Source organism: Capra hircus, chromosome 28, assembly GCF_001704415.2.
Source record: "Capra hircus breed San Clemente chromosome 28, ASM170441v1, whole genome shotgun sequence".
Lineage (NCBI taxonomy): Eukaryota > Metazoa > Chordata > Mammalia > Artiodactyla > Bovidae > Capra > Capra hircus.
The window spans coordinates 18,194,651-18,217,084 of NC_030835.1; the positions used below are offsets into that span (position 1 = coordinate 18,194,651).

General features: G+C 52.5%; 1 protein-coding gene across 2 annotated transcripts in view; it reads right to left on the bottom strand.

Annotated features, from left to right (window-relative positions):
* UNC5B (unc-5 netrin receptor B) overlaps nt 1-22,434 on the bottom strand; it is an 88,420-nt gene that overhangs the window by 16,550 nt on the left and 49,436 nt on the right. For both annotated transcript variants that reach the window (XM_018042461.1, XM_018042462.1), the window contains exon 2: nt 3,979-4,203. In XM_018042461.1, the coding sequence (XP_017897950.1) occupies nt 3,979-4,203 (225 nt within the window). The remainder of the gene's footprint in view (nt 1-3,978; nt 4,204-22,434) is intronic.

The window sequence follows — 22,434 nt, forward strand, 5'->3', positions numbered from 1 at the left end:
AAATATACATAAACCTACAACTTACCATTTTAACCAATTTTTAGGATATAGTGTTGGGTGGCATGAAGTACCTTCTGGGGTATGATTTTGAACCTGAATGGTTCTGAAATCTGTCAGCTTTTCATAGAAAAATAGAAGTTGAAGAAGGAGAGAGAATGAAAGAGAGTATGTCAGGGGAGAGACACTAGAATGAAAAAGAGAGACACACAAGAAAAGAGAGACGTAAAGAAAAAAGACAATATACAAAATACAGAACTGATGAGAATCTACAGTATAGCTCAGGGAACTCTACTCAATGTTCTGTGGTGACCTAAATGGGAAGGAAATCCGAAAAAGAGGGGATATATGTATACATGTAACTATCCACTTTGCTACAGCAGAAACTAAGACAACATTATAAAGCAACTATACTCCACTAAAAGTTAGTTAAAAGAAAAAAGGAGAAAAGGCAGACACAAAAAGGAGACAGGGATGAGAAGGGAGAGGCAGAGAGACAGCAGGAAGGAGGGAAGGGATGAATGAGGAGGAGAAAGAAAAGATCAGGGAAGAGAGGTTAAAAATGAAATCAAAGACAAGGCAGGCTCTGGGGTGAAGGAACCACCTGGAGGCTGGGGTTGGCTGGCATTGCATAAAGCTGGCCGCCCACAGGCAACCAGAGTGGATGGCCCGCGTTGCTGGCCTGAGTCTAGGAAAGGCTTTCTACCCTCAAGGGTCCTGTACTGTAAATAGGGGCTGGGCTCATGAGATGAGAGGAACCTGGGGCTCTGCCTCCTGCCCGGAGCTGGGGGTTGCCCGGGGAGCCGCACACACCTCACTTTTCCTCCTCGTTTCCCACGCTTCTGTCACCCTCCTTTCCTGCAGGACTCGGGTGACATCCTAGCACCACCTCTATGGTTATTTACGTAGTATTATTAAGCTGGGTTTTTTTTTTAATTTGTTTATTGAAGGATAATTGCTTTACAGAATTTTGTTCTTTTCTGTCGAACCTCAACATGAATCAGCCATAGGTATACGTATATCCCCTCTTTTTTGAAGCTCCCTCGCATCTCCCGTCCCATCCCACCCCTCTAGGTTGATACACAGCCCCTGTTTGAGTTTGCTGAGCCATACAGCAAATTCCCGTGGCCATCTATTTTACATATGGTAATGTAAATTTCCATGTTACTCTTTCCATACATCTCACCCTCTCCTCCCCTCTTTCCAATTCCATGAGTCTATTCTCTATGTCTGTTTCTCCACTGCTGCCCTGTAAATAAATTCTTCAGTACCATTTTTCTAGATTCCATTTATATGCATTAGAATACAATATTTATCTTTCTCTTTCTGACTCACTTCACTCTGTATAATAGGTTCTAGGTTCATCCACTTCATCAGAACTGCCTCAAATGCCTTCCTTTTTATGACTGAGTAATACCCCATTGTATATATGTACCACAGCTTCTTTATCCATTCATCTGTCGATGGATATCTAGGTTGCTTTCATGTTCTGGCTATTGTAAATTGTGCTGCAATGAACAATGGGATACATGTGTTTTTTTAAATTTTGGTTTCCTCAGGTACATGCCTAGGAGTTAGATTGCTTGGTCATATGGTGGTTTTATTCCTAGTTTTTTAAGGAATCTCCATACCATCTTCCATAGTGACTGTATCAATTTACATTCCCACCAACAGTGCAAGAGCATTCCCTTTTCTCCACACCCTCTCCAGCATTTATTGTTTGTAGACTTTTTGATGATGGCCATTCTGACCAATGTGAGGTGATATCTGATTGTGGTTTTGATTAGCATTTCTCTAATAAGGAGGGATGTTGAGCATCTTTTCATGTGTTTGTTAGCCATCTGTATGTCTTCTTTGGAGAAACGTCTGTTTAGGTCTTTTCCCCACTTTTTGATTGGCTTGTTTTGAATGGGGCAATAAACAATTGCCCCATTGTATACTCTTGCCTCCTCTGTCGAAAATAAGGTTCCCACAGGTGCATGGGTTCATTTCTGGGCTTTCTATCTTGTTCCATTTGTCTATATTTCTGTTTTTGTGCCAGGACCATACTGTCTTGATGACTGTAGTTTTGTCCATTTCCTCATTGAGTTGTACAAGCTGCTTGTATATTTTGGAAATTAATCCTTTGTCAGCTGTTTCATTTGCTATTATTTTCTCCCATTCTGAGGGTTGTCTTTTCACCTTGCTTATAGTTTCCTTTGCTGTGCAAAAGCTTTTAAGTTTAATCAGGTCCCGCTTGTTTACTTTTGGTTTTATTTCCGTTACTCTAGGAGGTGGGTCATAGAGGCTCTTGCTTTATGTCATCGAGTGTTCTGCCTATGTTTCCCTCTAAGAGTTTTATAGTTCCTGGTCTTCCATTTAGGTCTTTAATCCATTTTGAGTTTACCTTGTGTATGGTGTTAGGAAGTGTTCTAATTTTGTTCTTTTACATGTAGCTGTCCCGTTTTTCAGCACCATTTATTGACGAGGCTGTCTTTGCCCCATTGTATATTCTTCCCTCCTTTGTCGAAAATAAGGTTCCCACAGGTGCATGGGTTCATTTCTGGGCTTTCTATCTTGTTCCATTGGTCTATATTTCTGTTTTTGTGACGTACTGTCTTGATGACTGTAGTTTTGCCTGTTTCCCCTTCATTTATTTGGACTTCTGTGTTTCTAGTTTGTTCCTTCATTTATGTAGTATTTCTCTGCCTTTTCATCATTTTTTTTAAGTTATTGTGTTTGAGGTCTCCTTTTCCCGGGCTTCAAGGTTGAATTCTTTCTTCCTTTTGGTCTCTGCCCTCCTAAGGTTGGTCCAGTGGTTTGTGTAAGCTTAGGGTGAGATTTGTGCTGAGTTTTTGTTTGTTTTTCCTCTGATGGGCAAGGCTGAGTGAGGTGGTGATCCTGTCTGCTGATGATTGGGATTGTATTTTTGTTTTATTTGTTGTTTAGATGAGGCGTCCTGCACAGGGTGCTACTGGTGTTTGGGTGATGCTAGGTCTTATAGTCAAGTGGTTTCCTTTGTGTGAGTTCTCACTATTTGATACTCCCTAGAGTTAGTTCCGGAGAAGGCGATGGCACCCCACTCCAATACTCTTGCCTGGAAAATCCCATGGATGGAGGGGCCTGGTGGGCTGCAGTCCATGGGGTCGCTAAGGATCGGACACAACTGAATGACTTCCCTTTCACTTTTCACTTTCATGCATTGGAGAAGGAAATGGCAACCCACTCCAATGTTCTTGCCTGGAGAATCCCTGGGACGGAGGAGCCTGGTGGGCTTCCGTCTATGGTGTCGCACAGAGTCAGACATGACTGAAGCGACTTAGCAGCAGCGGCAGCAGCAGCAGGGTTAGTTCTCTGGTGGCCTAGGGTCTTGGAGTCAGTGCTTCCACTCCAAAGGATCAGGGCTTGATCTCCTTCTTAATATTCTCTTCTCCTCCTCTTTCACTTCCTGCTACCCTTACCCAAGAACACCTGCACCGCTGCACTTGCCGGGCCTCTCTGCGCCTAAGCTGGTTTGCTTTAAAATAAAAAAACCTAAACCAACTAATTTCTATGAATGAAGTGTTGCATCAGTATCGTGAACAGAAAGCAGTATCACTTCTCACAAACCCAGAGGACCTGGTTGAGTATTCTGGTTGGGGCTGGGGGCAGGGCTGTGAGACAGGACCAGCTCCTCTCTCTCAACAGGGAGCAGAGCAGGTGCTGGGGAGAGGGGGGAAGAACCCTAGTGCCGGACTGGACCTGCTCTCTGATGCAAGCAGAGGCTGGAAGGGAACTGGAGCAGGGAGCAAGCACTCAGCAAGCGATGTGGTGCTGTTTCAGCTGGTCACCCAAAGTCAGACACTGATCCAGGGTGAACCCGAGGGGAACCCGAGGCCCTGGGGGGACCGTGGCTGTGTGAGGGCTCACACGGAGCCAGTGTGGAGCCAGGCCCAGAGCCCTCTGGGCTCGGAGTGGCCGGGGGGTGCCGGCGGGGGGTGGGGTGGGGTGGCGCAGGCTCACCGGTGGCCTCGTCCAGGCCCTCTTGGGTGATGTGGCCACTCTGGCTGACCCACTCGCCGTTGCACTTAAAGTAGATCTGTGTGGCAGGGAAGGCGCGGCAGCCCAGCTCCACGGGCTTGTTCTTCACGATGTAGGCGTCCTGCGGCTCCTGCAGGAAGTGGGGCAGCGTCTCTGCTGGCGCCGATGGGAAGGAGTCGGGGAGCTCTTCCCTGCCCGAGTCAGTGCCTGCGGAGAGTGGAGGGCTCTGTGAGGCCACGGGTGGGAGGTCCCAGGTCCCTTCCATCCCCTGGGGGCTGCGACAGAGAGAGGAGCTGGGGGGAGACAGAGGGGTGGGTAGCTGGAGGAGACCTGCCAGGATGCCCGCTGTGACCTAGGCAAGGTCTGGCACTTCTGGGGCCTCAGTTTCCCCACTGTGCCCTGCTTTTAGGATTGTGTATTTTGGAGCCAGTCCCAGCTCTATGATGCTATGTGAGTCTATTTCTTTACAGATGGAGGAGGCAGGGGAGCCCAGGGAGGTGAGGCAATCCATCAGGGCAAGGACACCCCTCTCCGGTCCTCTCCAGGATCCCCTGCACTGGCCTTCCAGGGTCTTCCTCCAGTTTCCCGTGGTGATGCCACAGCATGTGAAAAGCTGGAAAAGGGCCTGAGGCTGGAGCGCAAACCCAGCCAGCTCTGCCCCGAGGCCACAGCTGCCCTTTGCAGCCCCAGCCAGGCAGGCTGATGGACATGGGAAGATGAGCCAAGTCCCGCAGGGGTGAAGGGAGGGGTGAGGTGAGGTGGCAGCGCCAGGCTGGGCTCCCCAGTGCTTGTTCCCAGAGTGCCTCCTCTTCCCGGAAGTCCAAGGCAGGCAGCAACGTGGAGGGGCAGACCACGTTCCTTGCAGCCTCTCCCCCCACCCCCTCCTCTCCTCTGGTCTGTGGCTCTGATCCACCCACTTCAGCCAAATCCACACCCTTGGCCTATGGATGAGGACACGGGGAGGCTGGGAAGTCACTGAGGCTGTGCCGGCAGCCATCTCCTCCCCCAAAGGGGCCAAATGGAAACCCTGGCCCTGCCCGCGTCCCTGGAAAGAACAGCACCTCGGGAGGTGAGACAAACAGGAAGGGAGAGGGGCCTGGCCACCACCAGCGGAGGGAGGGAGGAAAACCAGGCCGGGCCAGGCGACTAGTTTACAATCCACTTAGGAAAATTGACTTTCCAGTGCCAAGCGCCAAACAATCAGTTGGCTGGGGACAAGCGGTGGGGGGCTTGTCCTCCTCTGCTAACTGCTCCTGAGGAAACAGCAAATTAAGCTGCAAGGGTGCGTGTCTGCCCAGCCCCTTGCCAGCCTTCTGCACGCCTGTCCCTGTCCCAGCGCTGCGTCCCTCAAGTGCAGCTGGGGTCCCAGGAGGCCAAGGGTGGGACACACTCTAGGGAGTCCCCCTGCGGGTAGAGCTGCCAAAAGGACACCTAGCTCTTCAAGAGCAGAATGAACAACATGTGCCCGCCATGTCTAAGCCATGTCATCTCCTGGGGGACCATGAGCTCCTGCTAAGATGTGGGCTCTGAGAAAACGCACAGGTTGTCACTGGCTCTCAGCTCTGGGGCCTGGGTTGGGTGTGTGTGCACGGCCTGGGGGAGCGAAGGGGAAGCCAGCAAGGAGGAGGAGGAATCCAGCTCCATCTGGCATGTTCTGTGTGACCCAAGGAGAGCCCATACTCCTCTGTCTCATTACTCCGACCTTATTCCTCTGTCTCTGAAGTGAACGGGCAAATGAACACACTTCCTCTCTCTGGGCTCTTTTGAGGATCAGGCGAGATAAACGAGCATGAGTGCCTAGGAGAAGAGGTCTAGCACCATAGGTACAAATTGCTGCATCAAAATAGCAACGAATGCTTCCCTGGAATTAGCTGCTATGTTTTCAGTTACACAGTTAACTTACCGAATTCTTGCAACAACTTTGTAAGGTATGATATATTGGTCCCCAGTTTATTGATGGGGAAGCTGAGGTTCAGAGCAGTTAAGCAACCTGCCCAAGGTCACACAGCTAGTGAGAGGCAGAGCCAAGGTCTGAACCCAGGAAATCAGATTTCAGTGTTTGGGATGCTGCCTATCCCAAACAGGACTCCACACTGCCTATCCCTGGAGTAGCTTCATAACACTGTGAGTGTCCCCGTACCTGAGAATCCTAATAGACCCTGACACTGGCCAGGTGTCTACAATTATGGGACTCTCTCACAAAAAGACTGGGCTTCTCCAGTGGCTCAGCGGTAAAGAATCCACCTACAATGCAGGAGACACAAGTTTGATGTCTGGGTCAGGAAGATCCCCTGGAGGAGGGCATGGCAACCCACTCCAATATTCTCGCCTGGAGAAACCCACGGACAGAGGAGCCTTGTGGGTGACAGTCCATAAGGTTGCACAGAGTCGGACGCAACTGGGCATGCACACATGTACACCAAAGGGCTAGCAAGGCCAGGACTTGTTTTTCTTGTTTCAAAGTTGGGGAAGTTGAAGTCCATCCAAACTAATGCACGGTCACCTGGTTAGTGGGCATCAAAGCTGCGGATTCCTAAGGCCAGGCCAGGACTCCCCCACACCTGCTTCCCTCTGCCAGACAGGGAGACACCTTCTCTGTAGGTAAACTGGCAGTCTAGGGTCTAGGAGTGTGGGCAGTTGATGGCGAGATGACACTGTGGCCTGAGAGCTGCTCACTGTGGCCCTCCCGCCAGGCCAGGCAGTTTTAGGGAGAGCAGGGTGGAGCCAAGAGGACTCCACACCCACCTCCTGCCACAGCATCCTGCATCAGTCTTGGGACCGAGGAGTGTTGGGCTCAGGCTTCAGACCCAGACACCCCTTGGTCTCAACCAGTCCTTACTGGCCTCAGGAGCGTCATCTGTGAAACGGGGGGAATGGGCCTCCCTCTGGGGATGGTGGCCACAAGGGCAGCTCATGGGTGCAGTTACAGACTTGCCCTGCCTCCTAACCATGCAGCCCCCAGCTGCCAGGTGACAGAGCCCTGGCTTTATGTGGCACTGCGGGGTGCGTTTACGACTTTGTCTTATAACCCTAATGCAGCTCATTTGTAAAGCAGGTGCAGACTCGACTGAGGAAAGTAAACATGAGAGATCTATTAGGGCAGCAGGCCTGAGTCTGGTGGCCCCGGGGCCCCCGCCCTGCCTACCCCACCCCTCCTCTCAACCCTGGCTCAAAGACTCTGCTCTAGTCTCGGCTGGAGGATGCCTGGGTTTTCTCGTCACGGCCTCCCCGTCATTCAGGGCAGCGCCAGTGGCTCTCGACGCAGCCGCTGCCCACTCGTCAAGGTCCCTAGCCCCCAGGCGTCCCAGACGACAAAGAAGAACCAAGGGCGACCTGAGGTTCCTATCCCCAGGGCCCCATCAGCAGACTAGGCGCTGGCCGGCACACAGCAGGTGCTCAGTGAACACAAATGAAAGGTGTGTGTGTGTGTGTGGGGGGGTGCTGCCAGCCCTGGGTAGCGGTTGAGTTGGGCCCCAGTCCCGACCGGTGGACACATCACCCCCTTCTTGGCCCTGGCTTGGGCCAAGGGCTTGCTGGCCCTTAGTGGCTGAGGAAGGCTCCTCAGGGATCCTCGGGAGGGCCACCTGAGCCTGCCCTCTCCAGCTTAAGAGGGGAAGGAAGAATAAAGCCTTGGAGCTCCTGGGCGCTTCCTCTACCAGAGGCTTTTAGAAGGTATTTTCAATGAACTCACTGAGCCCCTCAACAGTCCTAGACCAAACTTCCCGAACTTTTTTGGTCTTCAGTGTTTTGGTCAGTTTTACCCAGTAATTTTACCCCAAAGCCAAAAGAAATTCCTAATGGTTCTGTTTATTAAGTAGTTAAATCCAACCAGCTTACGTGTCTGTGTGAGGGTGTGATCTCCTAATAACTCAGTAGCATTGGCAGGCGGATTCTTTACCACTAGTGCCACCTGGGAAGCCTATTAGAATAAATAATACTCATAAATTAAAAGAAAAAATAATATTAGTATTCCATTTCTAAATGGCCACACTGACTTATAATGAGGATGTATGTGTGCCTGTTGGACATGGCACAATACCTCAAATCTTAGAATCACAGCAGACACTGCTACCTCATAATTTGCCTTGGGGTACTCCCAAATGCCAAAATTCCCAGCTTTGCAAAGGCATGGTGCCATGTAAAGGAAAGAAGTGTGATGTGATGCTAAAATTGTAAGCTATCTTGAGCTAGTAGTTGTTGCAGTATCTGGCAGCTGTCCAGTATCGCTGTGTTTCTTTGAAGATTCAAAATAGCCCACAGTACCCCTGTGAATTTGCTATACCACCCTAAGGTGCCTAAGCACACAGTTTGAGAACCATATCCCTCTGGTAACAACATCTCTATCAGATAGGTACTATAATTATTCCCATAACACAGATGAGGAAACTGAGACCAAGAGAGTTTATAAGTAACCGGCACAGGGCTGTAAAACCATATAGCAGAGTTGGGAAGCACATTTAGGCAGCTGGATGCCTGAATCTGACTTCTACACTGGGAACTGGCATTTATGTCCACTGTTTGGGGGATGTTGCAAACAGTTCGCCTAGGTGAGCATTATCTTCCCGTGTTACAGATGAAGACACGGGGCATCAAGGGACTTGCCTGAGTCACCTGGTCAGTGGGAGGAAGCCACTTCTGCAGGCTCAGAGCTGCAGCCCTTGGTCGCCATCTCCCTGGGTTCACTACCACTCTCCCCACTGCCCCATCTTCACAGGGGAGAATAAAATACCTTTAAGAGAAGGTCCCTGAGGAGGAGGCTTTGCCACTGCCAGGCCAGATCTGGATTTCCTCCTGGTGGGAAAATGACTCACATAAAGTGTAGTTTTCCAGTAGCAGAATGCATTTGAACCTATAGTTGCAAAAATGCAACCTGCCTTACAGCTGCATCCACAAATGGCCCAGCTAATTTGCCGACTAAGGTCCGTCTAGTCAAGGCTATGGTTTTTCCAGTGGTCATGTATGGATGTGAGAGTTGGACTGAAGAAAGCTGAGCGCCGAAGAACTGATCCTTTTGAACTGTGGTGCTGGAGAAGACTCTTGAGAGTCCCTTGGACTGCAAGGAGATCCAACCAGTCCCTTCTGAAGGAGATCAGCCCTGGGATTTCTTTGGAGAGAATGATGCTAAAGCTGAAACTCCAGTACTTTGGCCACCTCATGTGAAGAGCTGACTCATTGGAAAAGACTCTGATGCTGGGAGGGATTGGGGGCAGGAGGGGAAGGGGACGACAGAGGATGAGATGGCTGGATGGCATCACTGACTCGGTGGACGTGAGTCTGAGTGAACTGCGGGAGTTGGTGATGGACAGGGAGGCCTGGCGTGCTGCGATTCATGGGGTCGCAAACAGTCGGACACAACTGATCGACTGAACTGAACTGAATCCAAAACGAAGGTATGAAAGAGGAAGCATCCTTACACAGATGTAACCAAAGACAGTCAAACACAGGAAAAGAAAAACCACTGAAGTCAGGACCCTGGGTTTGCAGCCCAGCTGGGGACTGGCACTGCCATGTGGCTTTCCTCTCAGGCCTCAGGAACCCCATCTGTAAAATCAGGAAGTTGGTTGAGTCAACTTCCTGAGTGACACTCTGGTTTCCACATTTTGATATTTGAAGATGGCCTGCTGGGGAATCTGTTAATGGAGGACATGGCCCTGTTGGGTAAAGTTTTTCTCATGAAGCAAATTTGCTTAAAGTGGGGTCAACTTTCTTGCCGTTGTTATTCTGGCTCAAAGACCCAGCACCTACTGGGGCCCTAAGGCACAATGTTGTGGGGAGGCCGGGGAGGGAGGAGGAGGAACTGTTTGTTGGTGGTGGGTTCCATTCAAACCCTCACTTCTCATTTACCTGTTCCTGCCTGTATGGGATCTCCTGTCAGTTAATCTCACTTGGATGCACAGATTCACAGGGATAGAGGTTACTCCAAGGGCTGTCTTGCACAACACCCACCCCGCCCCCATCAATTCTGTATCCAACCTTGACTCACATACCTCCAGGGACGGAGACCTCACCACGCCTTTCTCAGCCAGGTTCTCCTTTAGACAGATCTAACAGAAAAGTCTTCCTTACTTTCACCTGAAATTTGCTGCTGGAGGTTCTAGCCATCACTATAATTTCAGCCTCTGAGGTCACGCAAAACAGTGCACTTCCTCTTCCCCATGATGGCGTCCTAGCCTCTGCCTACGAGCCCTAGCCTTCTTGTCTTTCTCACCAACATTCACGAGGCACCATTCTGCATGCCCTCGTTACCAACCCGGCTTCCTCGTGGGCAAGTTCCTTTTTGCTCACAATCCGCTTAAAACGTAGGGAGAGGAGGTGACGAGGATGCGGGTCTGGTGGCGCCTGCTTGCTTTGGGCAGCTCAAAGCTTCCTTGGTAGAGCTGGATGGCTGCTTCTAGAAAGCAGGGAGCACGTCACACTGTTCTTGGGGTCCCCATGATGTTCAGGACAGGGTACCTATGCCCTGGGAGGGGCGTGGAGCTTGCAGGACACAGGGAGTCTGAGCTTGGTCTCTGCCTACCGGCAGGATCCATGCCAGGCTGCATGCTCCTTCCCAGGGCTGGGCTTGGGCAGTGCCCAGTGTGGCGACACACCTGGCAAGTGGGAGGTCTGATGGGGTGGAAGTCAAGGCGCTGGGCTTATTTAAGAGGTACCAGAATCTAAGCTATTAGAATAAACAAAGTCCGGGGGCCTTAAAGATGAAGGAAGGTACTTTAGGACAAAGGTAAATTAAAGACCCTGATGCCGGAAAAGATCGAGGGCAGGAGGAAAAGAAGGTGACAGAGGATGAGATGGTTGGATGGCATCACCAACTCAATGGACATGAGTTTGTGCAAACTCCAGGAGATAGTGAAGGACAGAGAGGCCTGGCGTGCTGGAGTCCATGGGGTCGCAAAGTGTCGGACATGACTTAGTGACTGAACAATAACAAAGAAACCATATTTACCAGAGCTACACCTGGGAGGAGAGGGTAAGGGACTAAAACCAGTGCTCAGACATCCCTGGAGGGGAGACTGCCACCAGTTGCTAGGGAGACCAGAGGGGTTGCGCTTCCCTTATGGTGACCCTGAGCATGGGGTCCAGCTTGGACAGGCACACATTGGAATGGGTTGGCCTGACAGCCAGCAGACCAGTTCAAACACTCACTCTGCCGCTGAGACCTTGGGAAGGCCTGTTTCTCCACTGATGAGAAAAGGACCAACAAGTGCTGCCCTGTCAGTTCTGAGGTGTGGTGGGGAAGGTCAGCTGAGCATACAGATGCAAATGTGCAGTATTAACTGGGAAGAGCTCATGCCAGCCACATGGAGAAGTGCCAGGCAGGAAGGATTCTCCAGCTGAGCCCTGTACGGGGAGTCCTGAAACCTGTTCTACCAGCTCAGAGAGGGGAAGTGACCAATGCCACATCACGCAGCAAATTAACAGCCAAGCTCGACCAGAGCCCCATTTCTGATTCAGGGCTGAGGGAGACAGCACAGCATGGCATGGCTATGGGTCAAAGTTCGGGTTCTGTATGTCCCATGCCTGGGATGGAAACTCACTATGTCCATCTTAGCCAGGTCCATCACTGCCCAATAGCACTGAGACCTCAGAGGCGGCAGTGATTTAGTATAGGGGGCCTTGATGCCTCCGTCCCCTGGTTTCTGTGCCCATATGGATGACAAGGTCTGGCCTGGGTCCCTCAGGCTTAACTGCAGGGGACAGGCATCTGTAGCTGAGCAGGGCTGGCTGGTGCAGGATGGTGCCCACAATGGGGGGCAGGACTGGGAAGGGAGAATAGGGGGCAGGCGGGAGGTGAAGGAGAAAGAAACACTCCATGCTGGGCACATTTATCATCAGCAATCACAGTCTTTCTCTAGCCCCTGGACACCGGCTAATTCTCGCCAGACTTGACCTCCCACTGCATGGAAAATCTCTCCCATTCAGTGCGAGGTGGATGTGCTCAGTGGGGAATGGGGAGAGTTGTGGGGGGAGAGGAGCTCGCTTATTATTATGTTTTAAAACACACAAACCCCATATGCAAGGACCCCTCCCTGGACACAAAGCTCTTCTTCCATCTGGCCCTGGCCTCTGGCGGCTGTGGGGTTCAGGCCGGGGCTCCCCTCAGAGGTGGCTACAATGGCTGTTACTGATGACGGATGGGGGCTGGTGGGCTTGGGGGGCGCCAAGTTCTTCCTAACAAAGGAGGCCGCTTGCACAGTCCTTTTCCCATACCCTCTGCAGACCTGCCTGGGCCCATGACATCATTTCCTCTGCTGGCTACAGGAAATAGCCTCACCAAGATGGCCATTTGGGGCAGGAGCCTGCATCCGAAAGGGGTGCCTGGCTGATCCTGAGAAATCTTTCCCCTGGAAGGACTTGGGGCAAGTAAAGGATCTCATGGGAGGCTGGGGACAAGCTTCAGGGCAGGCACAGATTCCTGGCATGAAGCCAAGGGCCACACAGCTTCCAAAACAGAGAGAGGACACTTCAGGTCCCGGGCCGCTGGTCTGCCCTAGACTCTCAGTGGTGCCTGGGAAGCTGTACTCCACACCCATGGGCCCAGAATCCCCCCCTCCCCCAGACCCTTCCTCTGGCTCCTGGGTTCCCCCGGCCTGAGCCTCGGTCCTTCTGGGGCTAATTTTCAGTTCCCCTTCCAAGTCCTGGACTTCCCTGGTGGCTCAGATGGTAAATTGTCTGTCTACAATGCGAGAGACCTGGGTTTGATCCCAGGATTGGGAAGATTCCCTGGAGAAGGAAATGGCAACCCACTCCAGTACTCTTGCCTTGAAAATCCCATGGAGGGAGCAGCTTGGTGCAGGCTACTGTCCATGGGGTCACAAAGAGTCGGGCACAACTGAGCGACTTCACTTTCACTTCCAAGTCTAGTCACTGTGCCTAGAGGTCTGGGCCCTGAGCAGGGGGCATTCTGCTTCCACTTCCTCTCTTAGACAAGGAACGCAAAACTCTCTCATCCATCACCCTCCAGATAATAACCACTTATCCAGTACACAATGGGATAATAAACACCATCAATATAATAATCCTGTGAAGCAGGCATTCCATTTCACAGAAGAAACTGAGGCTCACCACTTCTCATCACTGAGAAGTGAAAAGGCAAGCTCAGGCTCTCAGCTACCAAGAAACAAAAGTTCTTCCCATTAAATCACAGGTGTCCTCTGGCTGACAATACCCCCTGAGGGATCCTTGGGCAGCAGCTGAGTCCACGAGCTTGCTGGAAGGGAAGAGGGCCTCAACTTCCTAACTCCAGCACTTGGCCCCCTTTCCTGTCTGGGCCTGACAAGTTTTGGACTTGTATGAGGTGCCCCAACCAGACATTTAGCCTAGCCTGGGAAGGGCCCGCTGATAGCCTGGTGCCAGCCCCCAGGATGTCACACTCAGACACACATGCTCACACCAGCAGAACTACCCATGCCTCGCCCAGGGTCACAAGCCTCAATCACCTCCCTGGACACCCAGAGAGCCCCAGCCAGGCTGGGACCATGGCTCCTTTCTTAGGGCTGCTGACATCTACTTCAAGGCAATGACAGTGACTTTGGCCTGTGAGGAACCTCCTATCTTATTTGGTCATCTCTCCCCCATCCAGAGTTAGATGCTGTGAGTTTGAGCTGCAGTACCAGGTTCCATCAAACACCCACTAGCTTGGGTCCCACATAGGGAGTCCCCTCCTTCTCTGGGATGGATATGTACGCACTGCTATATTTTAAATAGGCAACCAACAAGGACCTAATGCATAGCGCAGGGAGTTCTGCTCAATGTTACACGGCAGCCTGGATAGGAAGGGGTTTAGGGGAGAATGGATACATGTATATGTACGGCTAAGTCCCTTCACTGTTCACTTGAAACCACCACCACATTGTTAATCAGCTATATCCCAACACAAAATAAAGTTTTTTTTTTTTAAAAGAAAAAGATTTGCTTCAAACTGCATGACCAAACTCCTACAGTCTCCAAGCCCACATCTTCCAGCCCAGACCCCGCCGCACTGTGTTCCCCCTTTTCCCCTCTTGCTCCCTCAAATCCACTCTCCTCACAACAGCTGGGGCAATCTTACAAAATGCAAACAGATCACTCCCCTGCTCATACCCTCCAATGGCTTCCATTTGCACCTGGAATGAAGTCTGAACCTCTACCAAACCCCCAGACTTCAAAGGTTCCAGGCCACCCAAGGGTGCTTCCTGCCATCGAACATGCCTGGTTAATGTCATGGCAGGACCTTTGCTGCTCTCTCCTTCTGAAAAGCACCCCTCCCCTCCTGTCTCCCGATATTCCTGGGGCTAACTCCTGTCACTGACATCTCAGTTCAGGCCACCTCCCCAGTGAGGCCTTCCCTGATCACCCAATGCAAATTCATTCTCTCCCCTCCCTGATGCTATCTCCACACTGTCCTGTTTGTTTTTCTTGACAGTATTCATCTCTCTCTGGAATTACCTTCTCTATTTGATTGTTTGATGTCTGTCTGGACAGGTCTACTCTCTGAAAGGCGAGCTTCTTGAGAGCCTGGAAATCCTGTTTGCTTGTTTAGCTGGGTTCGCTGAGGATACAAGCTGGCCAGCTACACTGCCCAGCCTCTCTGGAGATACCTACGGTGGCAGGTCGGGGTGGGAGGGAGCAGCCAGAGGTGGTGGACACAGGCAGGGCTAACCTGGGCCCTGGGAACCAGTCCCTCTGGAAACTCCATCCTGTAGGATGCCACCAACTGATAGAACCTCAGAGACCATCTAATTAGTGTTCTCCAGGACAGAAACCAGAAGGGCATGTGCTAGTCTTAGATCACACAGCATCTGAGCAGCAGAACTCATCAAAGAAACTGGGCTCTAGATTCCTGAGGGAGTAGGACTCTATTTTATAAATACTCTTTTTTTTTTTCCTGATGAAAGTACTTTTCTTGGCCTTTTCTGACTACAATTTAGGAAAAAATGATGATGAAGATAAAAATCACCCATTCCCAGCTCCAGCTGAGCAGAATTAACACTGGACATTGGTCTTAACATGTTTTCTTAGATGTGCCCATGTTCTGTGACCTGCAGGGTCTCACCATACACAGTCTGTATCCTACGCTTTCCTTCAAGGCTGTTAACCGAAGACTTTTAAACCTTTTAAACAAGCAAAGTGCACGAGGCATCCCGCTCTCCCTCTCCCAGTCACATACATCACACGGGGTGCTTGCCAGCTGGGCTGACTGCCCCTGTGCGGCATTCCAGGTAGCTGGAGGAGCCACAGGACGCAGAGCTGGTGCAGACACCCACTGGACAGTGGACGTCAGGAGCTCTTTGCATGCTTGGGCGCTGGGAAGAAAGACGCCAGTATCCTGTACCCATGTCCCAGAAAAGTCAAAACGCCCAGGTGTATAGCCTCTGGCCCTGGGGCTGCCTGATGGGTTATGTCCACGTTGCTCTTCCAGGCAAAGTGTCCCCATGCCGCCCTGGAAAGCTCAGAGTCGGGACTGTTCTTGGAGTGCCCCAAGGCACAAAGTTCCCCTGCCTTCCCAGCGTCTTGCTCTAGCTGCCAAAACGTTGCAAAGTGGAAAAACTGTGGCACTGTCGCCCGCTGCCGTCAGCACCATCACCACGCCTGGCCAGACCCCACCCCAGGGCTGGCTGTGGGCACCCAGGCGGTACTAGGAGGTGGCTCAGACCCCTGGGCTGTGGGGCCCTTAGAACTTCCAAGGGCTTGGAATCCAAGCCCTTCACTTCCAGAGAGGGGCCTGAGGCCAGAGGGGAGCTATGGATTGTCCCAGTGCAAAAGGCCCGTCAGTGGCTGTGGCACGACTGGTACCTCGGCATCACACTGGCATAAAGAGAATTGCAACCAGGAGAGACAAAGGCGTTGCCTGGATTCTGGCCTTTGTCAGTCTGTGAGATGGGTGTTGGACAAGCCGGGCGAGGTGGAGAGAGGTAGAGATGGAGTCGCAGTGACAGGGACAGAGAGAGAGAAGTTTGAGAGCACCCAGCAGCTGGGGGTGGGGTGGGGTGGGGGAGGGGGAGGCTCTGTGGGCGCTTCTTGTGCTTTTCTGAACCTGGAATCCGCTTGGGCTCCTAATGGGCCCCAGGGGCAAGGGAGGAAGGTGGCTCCCCACCTCCAGCCTTCCACCACACTCTGCTCTGCCTCTTCCACAAGGCTGGCACTGAGCTAAGGCTCCACGGGCCCCAGGGGAGGCGCCCCTTACGGACTAGGCTCCTGGGAATTCCCTGTGCACCAGATGAGGGGAGCTTCTGGTCTCAGGCCACACAGAGGGTTGAAAGCAAAGCTAGGACTGGAATGTGGGTACCCGGGCACTCAGCCAAAAGCTATTGCCCTGGCCTCCCTCTGGTTCCGACACTCTAGCCCTGAGTTCAGGTGAGCAGCTGAGCTGTCAGGGGTGGAGACGTGGGAAGATGGGTGCCACTGGCCCAGAGGAAGGCCTAGATGGCTGTGCAGGTGCACTTTGAGGCGGGCAAGGCAACGGGTAGGGACTCACCTCCATTCTTCCATTCATTCATCAGATATTTCCTGAGTGCGTCCCCTCCATCATGCCTATCGCAGGGTGTGGAGAGCAATGACCAAGCTTCACCTCCGCCAACAGGGAGCTCACAATAAAGGGTCAAGGTTAAGGACCCAGACACCCTGACTCAGGCTCCTGCTCAGTCCACTTCCAGCCTAGCCCCCCAGTCATGTGGTGGCCCTTCTGCCTGCTGACCCACCGTCAGTGCAGAAGTTAAGTCTACAGCTTTGTCTGTAGCTCTCTCCTTCTACAAAGGAGTCAGGCCCCCTCCTCCAGGAAGTAGGCTTTGACTACTTCTGCCTTGGTGACTATAGGGATTTCTCATCTTCCAGTCTCCTAAAATCCTTTGTATTTCTTGGGCTGAAGCACACAGGTGCTTCCACTGGCTCATGAGGTGATACTGGGTAAACCGCTTCCCTCTAGACCATAATCTCTCCTTCTGGGAAATGGGGCCACTTTGACTTGCTTTACCCTTCAGGGTTGTTGGGAACATCAAGGTCAGAAGTGTGACTCTGTTTTACTAGCTGGGCTGCCTTGTGTGTTTGCTAATTTTTATGATTTCTCTGTGTAGTGAAAAACAATAGCTTTCTCAGGGCTGGCAGGGGCACTGGCTGACATCTTGAACAACAGCTCCAGGGTCTTCCTTTACCTTCCAGGCGCTGGCCAGGTGTCCTCCTCCCCACCCCCTACCTTGCTTGCCCTCCCAGCTGCTGCCCAGCCCACTCAGTGATGACACGGAGCTGCAAAAGGCTGATGCAAGCTGGAAGGAGGGAATGAAACAGACTTGAGTGGGGCGGACAGAGCTCCACCCCCAGCCCCATGGGATGCTGGGCCCGGCCCCTGCCTGCTTGTTTGCACCTGCTGATGTAATTGCTGGGCCTCCTTGGCTCAGGGCTCGGCCTGCTCGCCTCGGCTTTCGGAGCCAGAGGAAGGGTGTAAGGTCACAGCCGCGTGTACCACGAAAGGGCCCTTCTCTAGGGAGGGTGGCTGTGCCCCAGAGAGGGGAGGGTGAGGAAAGAGCTAGAAGAACAGCATGAAAAAGAGCATGGTCCAGAGGTAAACAGGATCTCGGTCAACCCAACTTTGTTACTCTGTCACTTCAAGGGAGGGAGGGGTCTCATGTCTCTGAGTCTCAACAGGCCCTCAGCTCGTCACTTTTTTCCAGGGATGTCTCAAGGGGGATGAAGAAGTCTGAGAAGGGAAAAGAGAAAGGATGGAAGCATGGCTCTGTTGAATGAAAACACTGGAACAGTCCAGGACTGGCCACCAGCTCATTTCCTGGGGCCTCAAGCTTGCTGATCTGTAAAATGGGCACAACATCTCTGTGGGCCACCTCACAGAGACAGCTGGGGCCAAAGGTATGAAAGTGTGAGATGACACTAAAGTCCATGGATAGCTCGGTGGTGGTAGGGGGCTGGGGATAGTTGAGGGAGGTTCTTGCCAGGAGCCTGGGGTGCCCAGAGGCTGGGTAAGGGAGGAAAGAGCCGCACATAGTTCACGAGTCTTTTTGGTGGACACTGAAGCAAAAAGACAGGGACCAGCCAGGTGGGGAGGAGACGTCCATCTCAGCCGTGCCTACCTCCTCAGTCTGGGAGAGGATTGCCTTTCCTAACTGGGCCCTCAGTTCTGCCTGATTGCGCTGGACAGGGGAGCTGCACTCCAGCTGGAACTCACGCACTTCCTGGCCACAAGAGACCCGCCTTCCCTTCGGGCAGAGACAGCTACTGTTTTCAGACTAACCCACTCCCAGGCACTGCACAAATCACTTGGTGTGCGTACATCACCTACCTGAATCCTTCCAAGAACCATGAAGGCAGGTACTCTAAATCTGATCCCCAGATTGCAGGTAAGGAGACTCCGAGAGAGAGAGGTTAAGTAACTTGCCCAAGGTCACAGAACAGGGTTGTCAGCACTTCAACCTGGATCTCCCTGACCCTAAGACCATACTTGTTAACCTCTGTGCCAGTGGTTCTGAAACTGCAGCATGTCCCAGGATTAGCTGGAGGCTTGGTAAAAAACCTCTGCCTCCACCCGGAGGTTTGCACTTAGCAGGTCTTGAGGATGTATCCCGTCTAACAAGTTCCTAGGTGCCGCCTCTGGTCCGCTTCTCGTTGCTCCCGTGCCTCCCGACAGAAACATACAACACCAGCACACATAATGCTGCTTAATGCAAGTCAGCTCCTTCCCCGGAGCACATCTGCAATTCAGCTGGAGACCTTTCAAGAGGAACAGTGGAATTACATGGCAGCGCGGTGCCGGCTGCTTTTGCTTGAGTCAGGCCCCAGCGTGTGGTAATCAAGATTACGATAGCCATCACCTGCTCCTCTGTTCTTGCAAATTACTTAGCCTCTCTGGGCCTCAGTTTTTTTATCTGCAAAATGGGAGTAATAATACTTCTAGGAAATACACTATCCATGCAAGTTGCTTAGTGCCTGGCACATCCAAAGGGTTTATTGAGTACAGGCTGTATTATAGTTTTTCTTTTTAATTACCATTGTTACTATCTACTTCATCTATGTTATATTTCCAACAACCCTATCCACCTCCACTGTTTACACACAGTCGCTCGGGGGATAAGCAACTGGCCCAACTCACACAGTCGCTAAGTTGCAGAGGGAAGATTCTAAGCCAGGTTTGGGACTTGAGTGGTAGAAACCGTCTACCATGAGCAAAGACAGAAGCCTATTCTGGCTGCTTTCCTTCCAGAAAGGATGAAGAGTTATTTTCTTATGTTTCCTGTGCTTTCTTCTAGACCCCTGAGCTTAGCTCAGGGTTCCATCAGGTCACCAGCAGGGGAGCAGAGGCTGTCAGCCACCCACACTTGGTGACCTTGGATGGCCAGACTCCTGCCCCCTATGTCTGTCCATCTACCCCCTGCCTGCTCCTCCTTACTGGGCATCCTCGAGGTGTGAGGGCTGGCCAGGCCTTGGCTAGTCCAGATCCTGGGAGAGGAGACACTTACTTGCTTATCCGGAGACTCCCTGCCCCCACACCCCCTGGGATCCCCAGTTCAAAACAATGGAGGCTTCAGGGTTCCCTTGATGTAAAGGCTCAGTAGGTGGCTAATTTTAGCTGAAAAATACTCGGCATTTTCCCAGCCGCCGTCACTGCCGCACTCTGTGCTGGACAAATGGCCTAGGTTTTCCTCCCCAATTGTTCTCGGCTGGGGGGCTAGGGGCTGACTCCAGCTCAGGACAATGCCCTTTGTGTCTGCTTCCGGGTGGCTCTTACTAACTCGTGGGGACAGCCTGGAGCTCTCAGGCCCCCACCCCCATCCAGGCTGCAGGGCTCCTGGCTTCACCATCAGGGCATCTCAAAACACAGCACTGAAATAGGACCACCTCCTCAGGGGTGGAGGCAGAGAGGACTTGTGGTCTGATTCAGGGGCCTCGTGTGGACAGCTGGGGAAGCCAAGGCGCAAAGAGGGTGTGACGGGCCTAAAGTCACACGGCACTCTGGCAGACTGAGGCCTGGCCTGCAAGTCTACAGACACAGAGTCCAGCGCTCTCGGCACCATGTGCAGGGGAAATCCCTGCTTTGTCCAGGCTGCCCCCCAGCGTGGGCGCACCTCAGAGGATGAGGTCCCAGACTGCAGGCCTCCATGCTCCTGGCCTCCAGTGGACACACCTACCCTCTCCTCCACCCCCAGTGGCTGAATCCCTCCATCCTCAGGTCTTACATTGAAGGTCACCTCCTCAGAGAGCCTGGCCCTGTCTGCACCCTCCCAACCACACTGGGGCCCTGGCTCTTTATCTGGTATTTCTTTTCCTTATTGCCCTCATCACCTTTTTAAGTTATATACTCATTTTAAGTTATATACTCATTTTAAAGTTATATTTCCTTATTTAATGCCAGGTCCCCACCAGACTCTGGGGTCTCAGGGGCAGACACATATAACCACCTTTGTGGGCCTTGGGCCAGGGTCTCGGAGCTTCTGCTGTACTAAGGGAGGCTGGGGGTCCCAGGAGAGTGACTAGGGGCATTCAAGGCTCAGGATAGGTAGTATATTCAGCTATTCTCAGCAGCAGGACAGCACTTTCTGCTGGATGCCATCCCTGGCTGGATGGCACCTGTGCACCCACTGATGACCCCCAGTACCAGCCCAGCACACAGCAGGTGGTCAATAAATGCTTCTTACATGAATGAATGAACCTTGTGGGCTCCTTTGGTTCCTCTTCTCCCTGAAAGAGGACCCCAGATTCAACCTATGCCCCACCCTTCCCATGGACGACTCTGGAAGCAAGAGAAATGAGGAGACTTAGGGAAGGCACCCAGGGCCCAGGGTGGCTCCACCCACAAGGGCTGTTTGTTGGTCTCGCAGCCCCCAGCTCTGCATAGCCCCCCACCGCCCCAGCCGGGACCCAGCATGCTATAATTAGAGTCCTCCTTCCAGGCTCCAGTAATGAGGGGTGTTGGGTGCCAGCTGTAATTACAGCCTGGTTAAAACGAACAGGAGCCGCCCCCAAGCCAAATTACAAAGTCTGCAGCCGGACTCCCTCCTGCCCTGCTCCCTTTTTATGGGGCTGGTTACAGGGAGGGACTGGGAGTTTACAGAGAAGCCAGCTCGCGCTGGAGCTGCGGTTTCAGAAGAGTGGAGAGCCGAGGAGAGCCGAGGAGAGCCGAAAGTCTGGCCTGCGCTGCTTTGAAACTGTCCTCAAACCTCCTTTGGCCCCACCCTCATCAGAAATGCCCATCCAAAGCCGAGGTCAGGAATGGGCAAAGAAACCAGCTGAGGTTGCTTCTGCAGTCCTTTCATCAGCAACCCCATCTCGGCACTGAGCTCTCTGCCAGGCCCAGCTAATGGCTCTGCACAGTCGTATTTCATGGGCATAGCCAACATCAACCCTGTGATACTAACCGAGGTTTGGTGCTCAACTAACTGCCCCAGATCACACAGCCAGTAAGAGGCAGACCCAGGCTTGAGCCAGGCCCACACAGGGAGAAGGTTCTGGAGTGTGGGTACATTCCATCTTGTGCCCCTCATTGCACTGGGCACAGGGTAGAGGACAAAGAAGGGCTCAGCGAATCCCGAGAACGATGTGTTTTTCAGATCAAGGCGTGAGAGGTCCAGCTGAGTCCTCTTCTCCCTTGTAGAGATGGAGAAATCGGGATTCTGATTTTCACTGGCATCTCAGGATCCAGAGGCAGAGCCAGGATGTCGGTGGCCTTATTAGTCTCAGATTAACCAGTGAGACCTCTAGAGAAAATCTCATTCAGGGGCAAACACACAGCAGCCTGGCCCACCTCAAGGCTGTGGCAGATATCACTAATTGATCATCATGGCAGGTCTGGATGAGGCCTCAGATTCCTTCTCAGTCCAGGACCACACAGCCATTACCAATCAAGCAATGAAGATGATTCCATCGTCCCTGATCTGATTAATTTCCACTCACTCTCACTTACCCCAGGGGAAAATGAAGCCCAGAGAGTTGGGGTGACTTGCCCCAGTAATGGAGTGGCTCTTAATCCTCAATGGCCCAGCCTCTGTGGATGCCAACACACCATTCCCACTGCACCCTCAGCCCAGCCCTGTTAACTCAGGGCTTCCTGTGTGGAAAAGACTTCCTTAAGGCTCCCTGCAGGCCCTGCAGTATTGACCCAGCTGGCTGATCTGCAGCCCTGACCAGAAGGAGGGTTTCATAAGGGGCTGTGGGGAAGCAGGCTTGCTCACTGGAGGAGGGGCCCCAGCAGCAGCAACCTCCCCACACGACCCTCAGCTGCCCATATGCCCCTTCCTGGGCCTCTTGGCTGGGCTCGCCTCCCAGCCCAAAAAGCTGGCTCCAGCCACCCGCTGCCCACTCACCGCAACTGGCCTGCGGTGATTCAGTCTCTTCATTACGCACCCCCTCCTCCCCACGTCTTCTGCCCTCGGCGGCCCCGCTCTGACAAGCCTCTTCAATAGCGCCTTTGATCCAGGCTCTCCAGCCTCTTAAACAAGGATGGCGTGCAGCCTTCAGCGA